The sequence below is a fragment of the Thunnus maccoyii genome, chromosome 12 (assembly GCF_910596095.1).
Source record: "Thunnus maccoyii chromosome 12, fThuMac1.1, whole genome shotgun sequence".
NCBI lineage: Eukaryota > Metazoa > Chordata > Actinopteri > Scombriformes > Scombridae > Thunnus > Thunnus maccoyii.
The window spans coordinates 3,748,285-3,764,730 of record NC_056544.1 but is presented as its reverse complement, the minus strand read 5'-3'; the positions used below and the strand labels follow the sequence as shown (position 1 = coordinate 3,764,730).

Here is a 16,446-nt window from a genome sequence, read left to right as displayed (position 1 = left end):
AAACACACGCCGAATTGAAAACATGCACAACTAAACTTCTTTGTTTAGTTGTCACATTAGTTTAGTATTGTTACATTAGATTAAGAGTAACTTGAATTTGTTGCCTGCACCATTGACTTGTAGCTGCCAAGGAGCAGCTCAGTCACGAGGTCGAAGAACTGAAACAGAATAAGGAGGACCTGGAGATGAGGATGAGTGCCCTCAAGTCTCAGTATGAAGGACGACTTCTTCGGCTAGACAGAGAACTCAGAGAACTGAGAGAGACACAGACACACTCTGACCCCAGAGAGGAACCACAGGACCAGAGTGGATCTAAGGTACACATCATCATGCTGGCTGTGGGACATGAAGGTCTCTGTCTCACCAAAACAAATCAAATATTTTTAGCAATTCTGTGTTCCATGCTATTATCATATGTATGCCTAAACGTTGAGAGAATTTTTAAAACCCTCTTTCTAAATGTAATGTGTAATTGCTATACGAATTATGTTTTTAATGTTGTTACATTCTCTACTCCCTCTGAGCCAGTTTTGTCATCTGATTGCAATCTTACAAACCTGTACCTTTACTTAGGCGGTTGATCCGGCCAGATCTGCAGACCAGAGACAGATATCTTTGAAGAGTCCAGCCCAAGACTGGGGAAGGTAACTAATGAAGACACACACACACACCAGAAACAGTTCTGAATGGTTGTAAATAGGCTTTTATGTTTTCAGACAGTGGATGTAATCACAGTTCTAGCCCAGAATGGATCTGGTATGAGTTACAAAAGCTTAAGCGCTTACAGTAGTACAAACACAGAAAAACAAATAACACATGAAAAGTGTCTGCTGAAAAGAAATAACTGTGATATTAACTTGTCTTTTTCTCCATCAGCTCCAGCCTGTCTGAGCCTCCCACTGCCAACATCCGCCCCACCCCAAGTACTCCATCTCCTAGCAACAAGCCAAGCCCCTCCCCTGGTAGCAAGACCACGCCCCGTGCCAGCATCCGGCCTATGGTTACCCCGGCAACCATGCCCGTGCCCACACCCACTGCCACCGTCATGCCGACCACACAGACTGACAGCCAAGAGGGTAAGAGCAAGAGATGAAAGGAAATTTAAAACAGAAGTTTGTAGCAGTAGCAGTAGAGTTTCCATCATCACAAGAACATTTTGGAGAAACAACAATTCCTTCTTGTTTGTTAAACATGAGTAAAGTGAAGTTTCAAGTGTCAATGTGAAATAGATGGGGCCGGAAGCTTGGTGGCTCGCAGGTCTAGTTGGTGAACTGTTATAGCTGGAGAGCTAACCGCTAACTGTGCTAGTCAGTCAGAATAACTCCTGCAGTTTCTTTCTATTTTCTCCCTACTGTTTTTTTTACTTCTCGCTAGCATTTACATTTACATTAACAAGCTTGCTAATGGTTGCTTAACTTAATGTCTTAGCTTGGTTGCTAACAGGATAATATATAGACACAGTTTATTCAAAAAAACATATTTGTACCATCGACTCCCGTCTCACAACTGTCTGCAAATCATTAGTCTTTTGTGAAACAGTTTTTACTCTTTACGACAGAGGAGCGTTAATGAAAGTGGACGGTGCAATAATAAGCTACGATAGCTTCCTCCATTTTGACTCTCTGGCACTGTCAAAACACGAAACACAACATATTTGTGTATTTACTTTGTCCCTGTGAGCAGTTCCATTGGAATTAATTGAATTAGTCATGATATTTGCGGTTTTAAATGCTGGTGTGACCAGGCCTTAAAGTTGAATATATATGTTGACTGTGCGGTGGTTATATAGGGGTTTAGCTGATGGTGTTAACTGTAAGAGTGTGGTGTAATGTCTGTCTCAACAGCAGCCTCCGTACACTCTACCAGTGCCAGTCTGGTGAACACACCCACATCGATGACTCAGCCAACCAGCACTCAGACTACAGCATTTGTCCAGCCCACCCAACAGCAGGCAGCCAATCAGGATGCCAGCTCTAGTGTGGAGGCAGAGCGACCATCTACGTCTTCCTCTCTGAGTGGAACAGGTGAGCAGGACTTTGTCTCAAACCCCCATGAAGAACAAAAAGATGTTTGACTTAATACAGGAATGACTTTAAACACCATAACACACATTAAAAGGAAAGTGATAAGAGGAAATGAAATCATCCAGTGGTAGTATCAAAAGAAGACGTGTGTATATGTGTGTTTGTGTGTGTGTTTGACTTAAGCAGGTTCAAAGAGAGGCAGAGAGGAGGAGGAGGAGGAAGAGGAGAGCAGACCAGAGAGCTCACACACCCCTCCAACTACCAAAAAACTACGACTAAGAACAACAATGGCGCCGCAGGTAAACGCAAAAACCCAGAGACAGACTGTTCTGTATTCATGGCCTCTGTTACTCATCGTGTCATGTCTGTATTTATCCTTTTTTCATTGCTACCACATAGCATAGTTGTAGTTGTTACTATGTACTAACATGCACTTCACTTTTTACTTTTTAGCATTCTGATATTTATTGTTATTTTATCCTATTTTATTGAGATATGTGTGTTTGTGTGTGTTCGTATGCTTTTAAATTTTCCTGATGAATAAAGTGAATTGAGTTGAACTGACTGTAAGTAACTAACTTACTTGACTGTAACTACAGCTGTGTACTGTTGTGTTTTTCAGATGGAAGGTGATGAGGAGATAGAAGGAGAGCTAGGGGATGAAGGAGAAAGACAGGATTCTCCAGATGACAGTCAGGTAAAAAAAAAAAAGATCAAAGGAATAAATGTCATTAATAGCTAGTTTTTCATATCACTGTTGACAGAACTACTTACCTTTTAAATGAATGTAGGGTTTGACCAGTGTGGATATTTCAATTAATACTTCTACTATTTGTGAAATGACCATTTGGAGGCTTCAAGTTTCCACATCACACTTGTGTAAGTTGTATACTGGATCATGATTGGCTCCAGACTAGTTGTGATGTCACAAATCATGCTCGTAGGCCCGCCCCTTAAAATTGGATTTTCAATGAGCACAGAGAAACTTTCCTCTTTCAGCACAGTTAAGCTTAAACATCCGAGTGAAGGAACGATGAGCAACAACAGGTTTAGTGAGGAGGGCAGTTTTAATAGCTACCAGGGATATGTTATATGAAATTGGATTATACAGTAATTATGATGGTTCTGCAGTGGTTTAAAATACTTGACAATACGTTCATATTTGGGTCGTAGGAGCTCCCTGAAGAGAGCTTTCCCATCTTAGCTGAAGACGACGAGGACATCGAGGGAGAAGGCGTGTCCCAGTCTGTCCCCTCTGATCAGATGTCCCTCCAGGGCTCCACTCTGATTCGGGACGTCATCGTGATTGACACAGACAGCGAGAGCCGCGAGAGCAAAGACGGGGAGGATAAGCAGGAGGATGACGGTGAAGAGGAAGAGGAGGAAGAAGAAGAAGAGGAAGAGGAGGAGGTGCTGCTCTGTTTACTAACTCGTCTAAATGTCTGCTTTGATCTGTTGTCTGGAGATAACCCCCATCCTTTTTGTGTCTTTCTCAGTATAAGGAGGAAGAGGATGATGATGAAGATGAGGACGACGCCGGCGACAGCGAGATGAGGGGAGGAGAGGAGAGCAATGAAGAGAGCAGGGAGGCTGAAGAAGAGGAGGAAGAGGAGCCGTCAGAAGCCACCAACGCTGAGGAGAACGTGTGTGGAGCGTCTTCAGACTCTCGCCGTCCCTCTGAGCCGTCACACAGTGAGAACAGCTGCACTTTGACATCCAGTAGAGTTTATTTAAATCCCATTCTGAAACAGCTAATCTGAGTCCCTGATCTCTTCCAGGTGAAGGCAGCAGCAGCGCCGCATCGGAGTCTGACCCCCCCAGAGACCCTGTACACCTCGCCCCCACTTCCTCCCCTTCCTCTTCCTCACTCACACCCCGCCTTCCCCAACCCCGTAGGCCCCCACACCCCCTCCCTCCACGGCTCTACATCCAACCTCCAGCTCCGGAGCTGGGACCCCCACACACACAGGTACACACACACACACACGGCTTGATCAAATTAAATAAGAAATCACATTTCGTCTTGTTAAAGTTGGCGACAGCTTTACCAGACAAGGCACCCGATTGTGCAAAGTGGTGGGAAAGGAATGGAAAGATGCTTCCTCAGGAAATCATGGAAGATGCAGTGTCGCGATTTGAACACACAGCACCATAATTCTGCAACCAGAGGCAGATGGTGTGGCTTTTGTAACAGATGATTATAGTACAAAGATGATGGAAATAAATCATTTTAGTTGTTAAAGTGTCATATGATCACATCAGTCCGACACCATTTCAGGTTTAAAGGACCTCTGTGTAAGATTTAGTAGCATCTAGCAGTGAAATGACAGATTACAACCAACTAAACGTTACACATTAAACACTATTTCTTGATGATTTATACACATCTACTGGTTGCCGAGAATTTAATGTAAAAAGGTTATTTACATTTGTTATTTCGGCGCATTTGCTCAAAGTAAGATGCCAGAGAAGTGGCGTTGCACCAGAAACAGACATGGTACTGATGACAACATCACCAATATACCAACAACTTGCTTTGTGTTGTCTCATTGGAATGAACCTCCCACTTTAATACGCCTGTCCTCCTACCTGTGCACTGTGTGCTCTGCACTCAGCACCAAAATACCACACAGACCAGCTAAGCGAATTTCAAGGTCAGGAACATACCAAACTGTCATAGCACTGCTTAGCCATGAAAATAGGCCCCAAGATACAACCAAACATCCAAATAGCAGATTAGCCTGAACCCTGGACTACACAACCAAACCACTTTACACGTTCCAATAAGAGTTCAACATAAAGATGAGGGGAAAAAATGTGTAAAAATGAACAAACAAAAGTCTTTAATAAATTGTATAATACTCTAAAAGTGATGAAGTGTGTGTGTGTGTTATCCAGAGACAGTCCTCTCAGCTGCGCCGACCATCAACAGGACTTCAACGTGGTGGACTTCAACTAACACCTGGAATAGGCAGTAATGTAAGAGAGATTTTGTGTGTGTGTGTGCAATATATTTATGTTATATGTCAGATTTTATACTGTCATGATGTATGGTATTATAGTGTGTATTACATTGGTCTAAATTGGGTCATATATACTGTATGTACCAGACATATGAGGTCAATGTTTTAGCTGAAAAAGTGTGTTTGTGTGTTGCAGCAACATTTCTTCGATGATGACGACAGGATGGTTCCCAGTACTCCCACACTGGTAGTCCCACACCGAACTGATGGCTTCGCTGAGGCTATACAGTAAGACACACACACACCTATGAAATCAGAATGTATACAATTACTTACTTTGCAGGAATCCAACAAATTGCATTTTGTAAATCATTTGAAAGATGCATTGCTGTAGATGTTTTTAAAAAAATTTCTGACCTGGAATTTCAAAAGGAGCAAACTGGTTTCCACCTGTTTTTTTTAAATGTATCTGTAAATCCAAGAGTTCCGTTTATAATATTTACAGTGAAAGGTCATCAGAAATGATTTCCAATAACCAAAGTATAGAGACAAATCAGGAAAATGAGCTGCTTTTATCCCTCAAAATAGGAGTGTAATTGCCTCATGCAGGTAAAAAATAAGATTTTTACCCACAAAAATTGTCTTTTTTTTTTTCTTTATTCAAACTTTTTTTGGAATAAAAACTGAATATAATGATCCCAAGATAGAAACATTTTAGGATTTCTTTTGCGAGCCTTCTTGAAAAATAAATTTTGTGTGCACCAGACAAGTACAGAAATAACTTTCCACCATACAGCCTTCACTTGGATAGGAGTAGTAATAAGTTCCTAAATTCTGTCTTTCATCTCCTCAGTTCTCCTCAGGTGGCAGGTCTGTCCACCAGGTTCAGGTTTGGACCTCCAGAGGATCTGCTGCCTCAGACATCAGCCTCACACTCTGACCTGGGACAGCTGGCCTCTCAAGGAGGTACTACACACACATACTGTACATACTAACACGTCATTATGCCTGATCTAAAACACTTCTGTTCATTTTTTAACACTTATCCTGTCTCTTAAACTGCTGCTGTATGTGAAGGTCTGGGTATGTATGAGTCTCCTCTGTTCCTGGCTGCTCACGACGAGGACGGAGGAGGAAGGAGTGTCCCCACCACGCCTCTACAGGTGGCTGCACCAGGTAAAACACACACACACATATTAATACTGTACATTACAAAGAACAGCGGGTGCACTACTAAAGTGCAACAGGTATCAGTGTCATTGAAACATTAATAATAGATGGATGATGTTCCCTGACTCTCCATCTCTGTCAGTGACAGTCTTCACAGAGTCTCTGCCCTCAGACAGCGCTGACAATATGGCATCCCAGTCTGTTCCCATGGTAACTGCCTCCACCGGGATGGCCTCGGCTGCAGATGATGGAGACGAGGTCTTCATGGAGCAGGAAGGAGAGGGGTGAGCAGCTTTTGACCGGTCGGGCCTTAAGTGTCTTTAAGTAAATGGATATGAAGAGTGGGACTCTCTAAAGCTGCTGCAGGAAGCTAAATCTGTGGGTGTGATGATAGAGGGGCTGATCATGTGACAGATAAGTTCCAGTTCACTGACCAACTGCAGCTTGTAAGTTGTCAAAGTGACTGAAAAACACACTGGTAGTATTGGTCAATTGAGTTTCTGGACCGTTTCACTGACAGTGGAATAAGATTGCAAGGACAATCATAGTAGTTGTATTTTTTTGGACTTTGGAGTGTTTTTTTAAGCATAGTGACAAGATGGAGCCTCTCCTAACTGTGTGTTTGTTTTGTTTTGTTATTTTTATAGCCCTGGGATTGAGTCTTCTTTGGACAGCCAGGCAGACATGGAGTCAGCAGGACAGCAGAGTGATGATGCATCACTTCCATCCACCAGCCAAGTCCCTGGTAATTTATTGTATTTCCTAACTGGAATTCACATTTAATAGCATGATTCTCATTATAATCCCCAACCAGCTGTTTCTTGTATTGTAGTGGCTGCAATAATTGGACTATGTTGCTTTTTCAAATCTAACATTTAACTTTCAAATAATCTTTTTTCTCATTCCCATCCATATATTCTTCCTCATTTAATAATCTGGTAATGTGTTCCTTAATGTCCAGTTTGCACATGCAGACACATGTTTATGCAGGCAGTGGAAATTGTAAATATCTCAGATGTTGAACCTGAGGTCTGAATTACAAGTCTTTATGGTCCCGATGGTAAACAGCCTGTGGAAAACCTTCCCTAACCAGACCAGACTTTTAGCTATGCTAGCAGCATGGCTAGAGAGTCAGACGTGACGACCTCTTTCACTTTTCAGTCTGAAAGGGCCATATACAGCAACCTTATGGCACGTTGGTTGGACAAAACATTTGTTGACGTTACTTTGAGCTCTAGAAAATTGTAATGCAATTTTTTCAAGGTTTTGTAATATTTTATAGACCAAACAAATGGATTAAAGGGGACCTATTATACTTTTCATATTTTCATATTTCCAATGTCACAATGTCTGATGTTCATATTAAAGGTCAACGTGTCAAATAATGAGGTAAACTCAAGGTGTGACTTGAGTCGAGCTGGCACGCTGTGATTTTTTTTATTAAGCACCACTGCAAAGTAAAATAAGAAGTTTACCAATTGGAGGTGTGCTGGTCATCTGTAGCTCTTCATCAAACATCATCATCACTGTGGCTGTTTCTGCTTGTACTATTCCTCCCTGCATTACTTCTAACTGATCCACTGAACAAAAAGCTCCAAATCCATATCTTATGTGTGTGTTTTTAGCACACGGCTTATTCAGTGAGGAACACGTTTCACTTCCTGTTAATTCTTCACAATAAAAATCTCCCATTTTTTAGTCACAGGGTGGGCACATCGGGAGACAGGAGCTAAAACTGCCTGTTAGAGACAGAGGCTGAACTGAGGGGCTGCATAAAGGGCCAGTATAAGACAAATAAGGAGTTTTTTGAACTGTGAATCATGCAAAGCTACTCTAGTGGAATCCCAGAATAAAAATAAAGAGCTGGAAATGAACATAATAGGTCCCCTTTAATAGAAAATATAATGTGATTCATCAGTGATAAAAAGCATTAGTCATTAGTTGCAGTCCCATAAATCACATAAAAGTGATCAAACTGATGTTTAATGCAGTGACCTGGGTTCAACTGTTATGCATCACAAAAAACTCATTGTGCTCTGCTGCTATGATAAGCTTGTGTCCCCTCACTGAATGTTTAACATCCAGTCTCACTGCTCATCTCTGGTTTTATTCATAGACACCAGCAGTCAGCGGCGCAGTCAGCCTTTGATCAGCAGCCTGTCAGGCAGAGGAACCAGAGGAGGGAGGGGAGAGGCCAGGACGTTACTCAGCCGCAGAGGTAAGAAACTGAAACTGGACTTGGAGACTGAACAGGAGGGATTATGCAGAACCCTGCTGGACCTTTTAACCTCTGCTTAATCTGTAGACTTAATCAATAGACACAAGTCACTCCGCATGTGATGATGAAGCTGTTTATTGACGTGCATGAAGCAGAGAGCAGCGTTAGACATGGACATTACAAACATTATGAGGATAATATAAAACAGTGGTGATGTGGCATCACCACTATTCTAAACTGCTTTCTCCTAACGTTTGTTTTCAGGAACTTTTGCACGGGGAAGGGGAGGAGCCATGGGCAGAGGGAGCCTCCTCTAGTAATTGCCACCAGCACCAACTCCATCATCTCATCAATAATGAAACAAAAAGACAACAACTCTGTTCTCAATTATTTTTTGTTGCATTTGAAGACACTCATATCCATAGATTTGCTATCCAATTAGAATCAATAATCCCACTACTACAGGATAGATATGAGAGCTTTGTATGTGTGTGATCTTTACTCTGAGATGTGTTTGGTCACTTTGTTTTGTGTGATTTGGCCTCAGATCCAGTGAGTTTTTAGTTGTGTTTTATAATTTTTGTTTCCCATGTGTTCATGAGAGCAGTACTGGTTTTGTTGGTGTCTTTATTGCTCTGTCATCGGGCTGTTAATACACTTGTTTTAATAATAAAGTCGAATAATGAGTAGCAGTGATGTCATGTGTTGTTTCATAACCATGGTGGGGGCACAGGGGACTTTCATTGTATCTTGCTTCCTTATTTGGACATAATTGAAGGTCAAACAGAATGTGGAGTTGGGGCAGAGTGGAGACATTTCTAAAATTGGTGGGTGAGACCTGACTGACAATGATATGAATGTAAGAGAAAAAAATAGTGAACTGTCACAAATGGTCTAGCTGACAAGTTAAATAGAGTTGGTTGTGCTGAAGCAGGTAACGCCAGGACAGAGCCTCTTATCTCTTCTTCAGGGTTTCTTCTAGGGACATTGCAGCCACACTCTGATGGAGTTGGCCGGCTGCGGAGGGTCAGCATTCTGAGGGGCCATGTTGGCAGTGTCGGTTGCCGCAGCAATAGGTCTGAGGATGGGTAGAGGTGCAAAGACTGCAGATGGGTCAGGTTTGGCCAGCACCGGCAGGTCACCTGATATCTGGATTCTGAAGAACAGAGCTGCAGAGAGGACAGAGTATATGATTTTAGCTGTTTTACCACTTCAGTGACGAAAGATATGGTAGGTCAGCATCTGTTTGGAAAAACCTCTGTGAGACATTAAAATGTGGCACTGGAAATCAGGAGAGGTGTAATATACACTACAGTTAGACTACAAATGACACTAGTTTTCTCAGTGATTAACTCTGCATTGATTTGTTTGCTCAGAAGCAGCAGAACAATCTAAACCGACATATCACAAAATACTGTTGATGTGTATGTTAGCAAACACTTCACATAAAACAAAAAAAAATAGGCAGGTGTGAATCAAATACAATTAAAAGGCCAAATTATATACTATAAATAAAATATGAAAACAAATAAAACAGAATAGACTAAACATGGGACCAAAATGTTATTTCTAAGATATAGTGAATATAATACATTGTACAATATACTGTAGTTGAAGTCAAGTACTAAAACTGTACAGTAAGGTGCAAAATTGGCCTTGAATATTAAATGCAATTAACTTTGAATATACTGTATGTATACCATATGAATAATTTACACTATGTATATACAGATGGCTATCTTTAGGGTCTGAAGTGCAAAAGAGAAATATCTCTTTAGTGTTTACTTTATGTACTGTATATACAGTACATAGTGTTAAGTATTCATACAGCTCTGTTTGGTTTTCCACCAACTCCTGAGAAAAATATCTGTTTCTTAATCTTCTAAATGCTCCACTTTGTTTACTAGCTCATTGTGAACTGTGTCAGTCTGCTGTTTGGAGCTGGACAGCTAGTCTACAGTGGTGCTGCTGCTACTGGAAACCAGGTTGATGAGAGCAGTGAGACTGAACCAAACAGTAAAGTTGTAGGTCATAAAACCAAAACAATGAGCTGAAAGAGGCTAAAACACGCTAAGCTAAGAGACACTGCAGAGTTAGTCATTCTTAATATGAAAGCATAGTAGTAGTTTATGAATGATGAGAATCAACAGTATGCAGTCTGGGAGGTTCTTACGTCCAGAGAAGACATAGTGGTGATATACGTCACTCCTCTGGGGGCTGGGCATGGACAGAGCAGATGTGACCGGGGTGGGGAATCCCTTCAGAGACACTTTGAGGTTGATCTTTGCACTTAGAAGACCCACAGCTGGGTGTGAGAAATGAAAAACAGTGACAATAAGTAAGTTTTAGAATAAAAAAATTTCAAACAGTACCTATCGTCTACTCATAAACAATCAGTTAGTGGTGAGGATTTAGTTGTTAAGTAGATTGGTCGCTCTATTTTGGTTTAACTGAAAATTCTATCTCAACCAGTTTTACAGGATTTTAAAGGAACAGTCCGACATTTTGAGAATACTATTTTGTTGCTGTCAAACCCACACTCAGATGAAAAGATGGATATCACTTTCATCTGTTTGTCTAAATCAGAGATGGTTCTGCAAAGTGATTAGCCTAGCTTAGCACAGAGACAGGAAGCAGGGGGAAATTGCTAGCCTACTTCTGTCAAACATGTCATCTGAAGGCAGCAACAAGCACATTTCCCAAAATGTCAGACTGTAGTTCTTGCTTGCTAAATAAGTCATACTACTAACCAGCCCGGTGACCCCTCTGTGAGCTCTTAGCTTTCTGGTTGCAGGGGGGAGTGCTGCCTGATGGGAAGGTGAACTTCTGCATGATGTCTCCTAGAAGAAGGACAGAGACAGATACAGTTTGTCACGTCCATGAACTCTGTCAAAAAGAAACATAGTATGTCCATCTATCTGTGAATTCATCTGTCTTTGTTCATTTATTTATCAAGAGAGAGCTGACAGAGTTCCATATAGTTCCATGCCTTCATACAGTGGGCCAGCATAAAGTCCCAGTTACAACCTGGACTTGAAGCTCATCAAGTTAGAGTCCCTGTCAGCTCAATGATCTCTTTCTGTCTGTCTTCCTCACCATTCTTAAAGAAGAAAATGGTCTCCGGTTTGTTCTTGGTGGCTGGTACTGCCAGTGCAGCAGTGATGGGTCCCATCAGACCTGGGAATTCTGAGGCCAGAGGTTTGGGGAAGCCCGGCTCCATCATCATGTTCCTGTCTAGACGCCAGTACTGGTCTCCCTGGTGGGGTAGATGAGAGATGGGCAGGAAGGATTGGTGAAAAGGTTTATGACTGATCTTTTAGTCAGCAAGCAAAGGGACATAAAAATGCTCTGAGACACTGGATCTTATTGAGTTTTTTTCAGGCTGCTGTGAACAAAATCTATGACTGCACAATGCACTCTGACATCATCCATCTTATTGCATTGTGAAAATGAAGGGATTTCTCTCATACTGTACTGCCATTATTGTAGTGCAATTTGAAAATATAAATGTACTATTATACACTCAAATACAGGAAAATTCATTGAAAATTCATTCAAAATCACATGTACAGTTTGACAAAAAATACAGGTGCAGCCTCATAAACTGTATGAGTAATCATGAATTTGTTCAGTTTTCATCTACATTGCTAAGGAAGAGAATACTTGGTTTGAAAATTGATTTTAAAAAGTTGAGTCATGCAACTGTGAAGATTTTCATCAACATTTCAGGCAACAATCTTTGTGAAAATTAGTGAAGCAGACAAAAAGCAACAGATTTTGCAGAGCATTTTGGAAAACTACTTTATTTGATTGTTATACTGTCAGATTTGACCTCTCCAACAATTCATTTTCAAACAATTTCCAATTCATATTTTATATATATATACATTTGCCTTCACGCCAGCATTACTAGACTGACTATTGTCATTGTTTTGTATTACTATTTGTTGTGGTGGTAAGAGAAGAATCTAGTATTAATAACATATAGTAATATTAGTAATTATTGTTGTAGATAGAGTAAAAGTAGTAACAAATGGTGATAGTACTAGTAGTGGCAGCAGTCAAAACAGCAGCTGTGGTACCACACATCTCACACATTTACTAGACGGACCTACAGTAGTATCAGGAGCAACACAGTGGTTGTAGTTTTGGTAGCAGCAGTAGTGATGGGTTACAATACCTTGATAATGTAGGTTTGTCCATGGCAGTTGCTGCGTGTGAACACAGTGTCGATGGGTGAGGAGATACCCAGAGTGTCTGTGATGCTCTGTGGACGACTAGCTGAGCGACTGACGGGGTCAACTAACCAGAACAGCTCGCCTGAAACACACACATGTAAGTGATACAGCTTACACAGGACACTCAGAGACTCACTACACTAACATGCACAGATCACACAAACATCATACAGATTCAAAATATGTGAACACCACATTGACATTATATGCTTATAATTTATTTTTCTTCTCTATTGCATGTTCTGAAGATCTTTTTATCACCGAGTCATTACACACACTTACACATACTGAATGTAGAAACAATATAGACTAATACAACATTTACCTATAAGAGCAACTGGACATGACGGTTTGCAACAACAAACACACACTGACCTTTAAATATCAGGATGGACCCATTGATGAGAGCTGTCAGTCCATTAATGAGGGAGTCACTGCAAAGGTCAACATCAACAAACAGTCCTACGCACACACACACACACAATTTTTCTGTTAGAAATCACTGTTCAGGTACCTTTTATTTTATGTTCAAACTTTTTCAATGAACAAAATAAAGAGTCTTTTTGGTAAAGAAACGTTGAATCTGTCCAGAGAGGATCAGATCTATTAAAACACTTTTTTAGACGTCATTATTTGAAACTTGGTCAAATTGGGGCACACACACACATCTACAGGACCATTTGTCCCACCTGCTCCTGGTCCCTCAGTGCCTCCTTCCACTGCAGAGGGTCCCAAGGCCTGGGCTATGTCCTGCAGGGTGCTGGCTCTGGGCATGGAGCCTGCAGGGCCACTGAGATCTGCCAACAAAAATCATTAAAATGCATTTTTGTATTAAACATTTTTTTTAACTTATCAAGGATACATTAAGCAATTAGTTTGTTTTAAACAAAAACAAAATTGATCAAATATTCAATCAAACACAAATATTAAAGTCAAATTGAAATTGAAATAATCTGTGTTTGAGTCACCTTGACTTGTTCCTGACAGAGTAACTTCCCCATGTAACGGCACTTGGTGGACATTAACAGCTCCAGGACCAGAGGGGCTCACAGGAGCACCGAGGCCCCAAGACAGAGCACCGCGGCTGGGCAGAGAGGAGCCAAATGCAGGGGAGTCTGGAGCCCCACTGTAAGAGGAGGAGATGGACGTCGGCAGCTGACCAAAAGGGCTGTAGGTATTACTCATACCTACAGGAGGAATGAAGGAGGAAGAAGAAAATAGCTTATATTCATGAGCAAAACAAGTTGTTTTTATAAACAAAACAACCTTTGGAGTAAAAAAAAAAGAAATATAAAATAAGGAAGGAAACAAAGAAAGAAATTTTCCAAACCATATTGGAGTGGATTGGTTAGTATGCTGGGAGGGGTGGGGCCAGAGGAGGCAGACAGGGGGTTGAGGGGTCCTAATCCACCTTGACACAGCAGATTCAACAGAATTAATCATTATGATGAATAATAGATAAAACTGACTGACACATTCACAGTTATATTTTTTGTTTGGTACAATCCATCAGGGCAACAAATTCAGCATTAGAACAACGCACCTGTGGACCATTCCTCACTCTCACTGGACTTCTTTTTGTTCTTCTTTGCCTTCCGATTTCCTGAGGAAGAGGAGAAAATAGTGAGATAAAGAAAGACAAGGATATCAGTTTTATGAAGCAAAAAGGAACACATCGCCAGGCTTAAAAGCATAATGTTCCTTTTGCCTCTGCATTTAAAAATGTACTTTACCAAGGTTTATTCTGTCTGATTTATCAGCACAAACTTATTCCTTGTTAGTCTTACTTCTCTTTCAGCTCATACAGGCTTAAAGATTAACAACTGACATGGCAATAATGGCCTTGCAATGTTCCCACAAGGAGCAAAACATGTTTGGATATTGTATTCAGTGAACAACAGAAGTAACAGTTATGGTTTAATGATTTCCAGTGTAAAAGCTAAATGGGCAGTGAAAGGGAAGCTCTGCTGCTGGTTTGTTAGTTGTTAGTGTCGGCCTCTAACCTGCAACTATGGCCCTCAGAGGCTGCACACTCCGGAGATGAGAGGCTAACGCACTGGCATCTGTGGACAGAGTGACAATGTGGTAGAGAGCAGTGTGAGTAACCAAGTGATACACAGTTAAAGAAGACTATGTCAGCTATCAGTTATAAGTATCAGATAGTTTTGTCTTCTCAATACCAAGGCTTCATATATCTTCATTTAGATGTCTTTACTCTCCACTACTAGTCTAGGTTTGTTGCTAAGGTATGGTGAGGCATTATGTGTACTTGAGTGGTCATGGTTGTTGGTCCCTACCGCATTGCATCTGGTAGTCATGGCAACAGGTATTGTAGCGGACACACTGTGGATCACACTCACACATCCGACCACGCCTGAATGTCTCACCACAGCGACCCTGACAGGACAGAACTGAGAACAGACAGACCAAAAGAACATTATATCAACACAGCAGAGTACATGTTGCCTTCAACTGGTCAAAACTGTCTGAATTTCAAAGCTGAATTAGTAAAAGTTGCCACTAGGGGGCAGAAATACTCACAAATTAAGCTCACAGACACACAGCCCTGAAAAATGATGGCCTCATAAAGTTGTCATTGCTAAGGTGTTAGGAAAAAGTTGCTTATTTACACATCCAGCAGACACAAAGAAACATTAGCATACATTTCGAGTCGTGTTTCTGGCCACTTGATGAATTTTCTCCATTAAGCTCCAATTTGGTCTCCACCTACTCCTGTGAAAAACATCTGGTGCTTTTAGCTGCTAAATATTCCACCTTTCTAGTTGCTAGTCGCTAACATTGTCTGCTTGCCATTTAGTCCTGGGCAGGTCGCTGCATGCTGCTGCTGGAAACAGGGTTGTTGAGAGCAGTGAGACTGAACCATAGAGTAAATGTGTCATAAAACCAAAACAATGAGCTAAAAGAGGCTTAAAAACTCCCTAGAAAAAAAGACAAATAAGCCAAAAGAGGCAAAATGGTTCCATCAAACCAAAACAATGAACTAAAAGAGGCCAAATATTTTCATAGAGATGCTACAAGTTCTATAGGGATGTAAAGTTGGCTGATGCCATGACCAAATGTGAAAGTACATTTGAGTCAATTGATTTAATGATAATAAAGACATTTTTATTAATGGCATGAGGCATCAACCTAGAATGTCTAATACGATACTATTTATCTTTGCTGCTTTATAACTTTTTGCTGCTTCCACATCAGTTTTCCCCAGATGAATCAATCAAACATATTGTTATCTATCTTATCTTATTAAGTGTCTTACCAGGGGTGCAAGTAGCCTGAAAGTCTTTGCAGCATTCATTATATTGCAGGCAGTTCAAGTCACAGGTGCACTGCTTGCCTCTGGTGAAAATCTCACCACAACGACCCACACAGCTGCCTGAAGGGAGGAAATTTACGTCATACTTTGATTTACATTCATATGACATTAAAGCTTTAGGTACATTATTATATACTATTGTATTGCACAATAGTGTTAGTTAGACTGAATTGTAGTATTAGAGATTTGGTGGCATACTACGTACAATATTGAATATTATCAGGAGTCATATGTTCATTACATCATAAGGTAGTATAGGTGTATTATTAGGCATCATATAGCATTAAAAGTATTATAAAACATGGAATATCCATAGTCTTGGTACCATAAATGAAAACGTTCAATGATTTATAAGATTTAATAATATGTGTCATATACGCACCTGGTCCAGCTGCAGCAGTGAAGGTCACAACAAAACCAAGCAACAGAAGCCACAGTGACATCTTCATCATCATCTCTGTCCAAGACTCTGTGAGAACGGGACTGGATTGAAAAGCAG

At 40.9% G+C, this 16,446-nt stretch overlaps 2 protein-coding genes across 6 annotated transcripts in view; one reads left to right on the top strand and one right to left on the bottom strand.

Moving 5' to 3' along the window:
* Window positions 1-9,064, top strand: part of LOC121908515 (nucleoprotein TPR-like) — a 27,993-nt gene extending 18,929 nt beyond the window's left edge. For 2 of the 5 annotated variants that reach the window (XM_042428586.1, XM_042428584.1), the window contains exons 39-55: window positions 124-317; window positions 574-644; window positions 877-1,076; window positions 1,845-2,024; window positions 2,208-2,323; window positions 2,647-2,721; window positions 3,198-3,434; window positions 3,521-3,716; window positions 3,803-3,993; window positions 4,923-5,003; window positions 5,184-5,275; window positions 5,841-5,953; window positions 6,065-6,163; window positions 6,300-6,441; window positions 6,805-6,902; window positions 8,274-8,375; window positions 8,640-9,064. In XM_042428586.1, the coding sequence (XP_042284520.1) occupies window positions 124-317; window positions 574-644; window positions 877-1,076; window positions 1,845-2,024; window positions 2,208-2,323; window positions 2,647-2,721; window positions 3,198-3,434; window positions 3,521-3,716; window positions 3,803-3,993; window positions 4,923-5,003; window positions 5,184-5,275; window positions 5,841-5,953; window positions 6,065-6,163; window positions 6,300-6,441; window positions 6,805-6,902; window positions 8,274-8,375; window positions 8,640-8,692 (2,240 nt within the window). In that variant the 3' untranslated portion in view covers window positions 8,693-9,064. The remainder of the gene's footprint in view (window positions 1-123; window positions 318-573; window positions 645-876; window positions 1,077-1,844; window positions 2,025-2,207; window positions 2,324-2,646; window positions 2,722-3,197; window positions 3,435-3,520; window positions 3,717-3,802; window positions 3,994-4,922; window positions 5,004-5,183; window positions 5,276-5,840; window positions 5,954-6,064; window positions 6,164-6,299; window positions 6,442-6,804; window positions 6,903-8,273; window positions 8,376-8,639) is intronic. The other 3 variants (XM_042428589.1, XM_042428587.1, XM_042428585.1) reach the window with 3 other exon arrangements.
* prg4a (proteoglycan 4a) lies at window positions 8,761-16,446 on the bottom strand. Its single transcript, XM_042428590.1, has 14 exons — window positions 16,330-16,446; window positions 15,891-16,007; window positions 14,911-15,024; window positions 14,617-14,676; window positions 14,157-14,216; window positions 13,944-14,024; window positions 13,582-13,800; window positions 13,303-13,410; window positions 12,989-13,075; window positions 12,556-12,695; window positions 11,472-11,631; window positions 11,126-11,215; window positions 10,549-10,680; window positions 8,761-9,544 (listed from the first exon to the last, which is right to left on the bottom strand). Exons 1-14 carry the CDS (start codon window positions 16,400-16,402, stop codon window positions 9,354-9,356), a joined length of 1,632 nt encoding a protein of 543 aa, XP_042284524.1. The 5' UTR covers window positions 16,403-16,446; the 3' UTR covers window positions 8,761-9,353.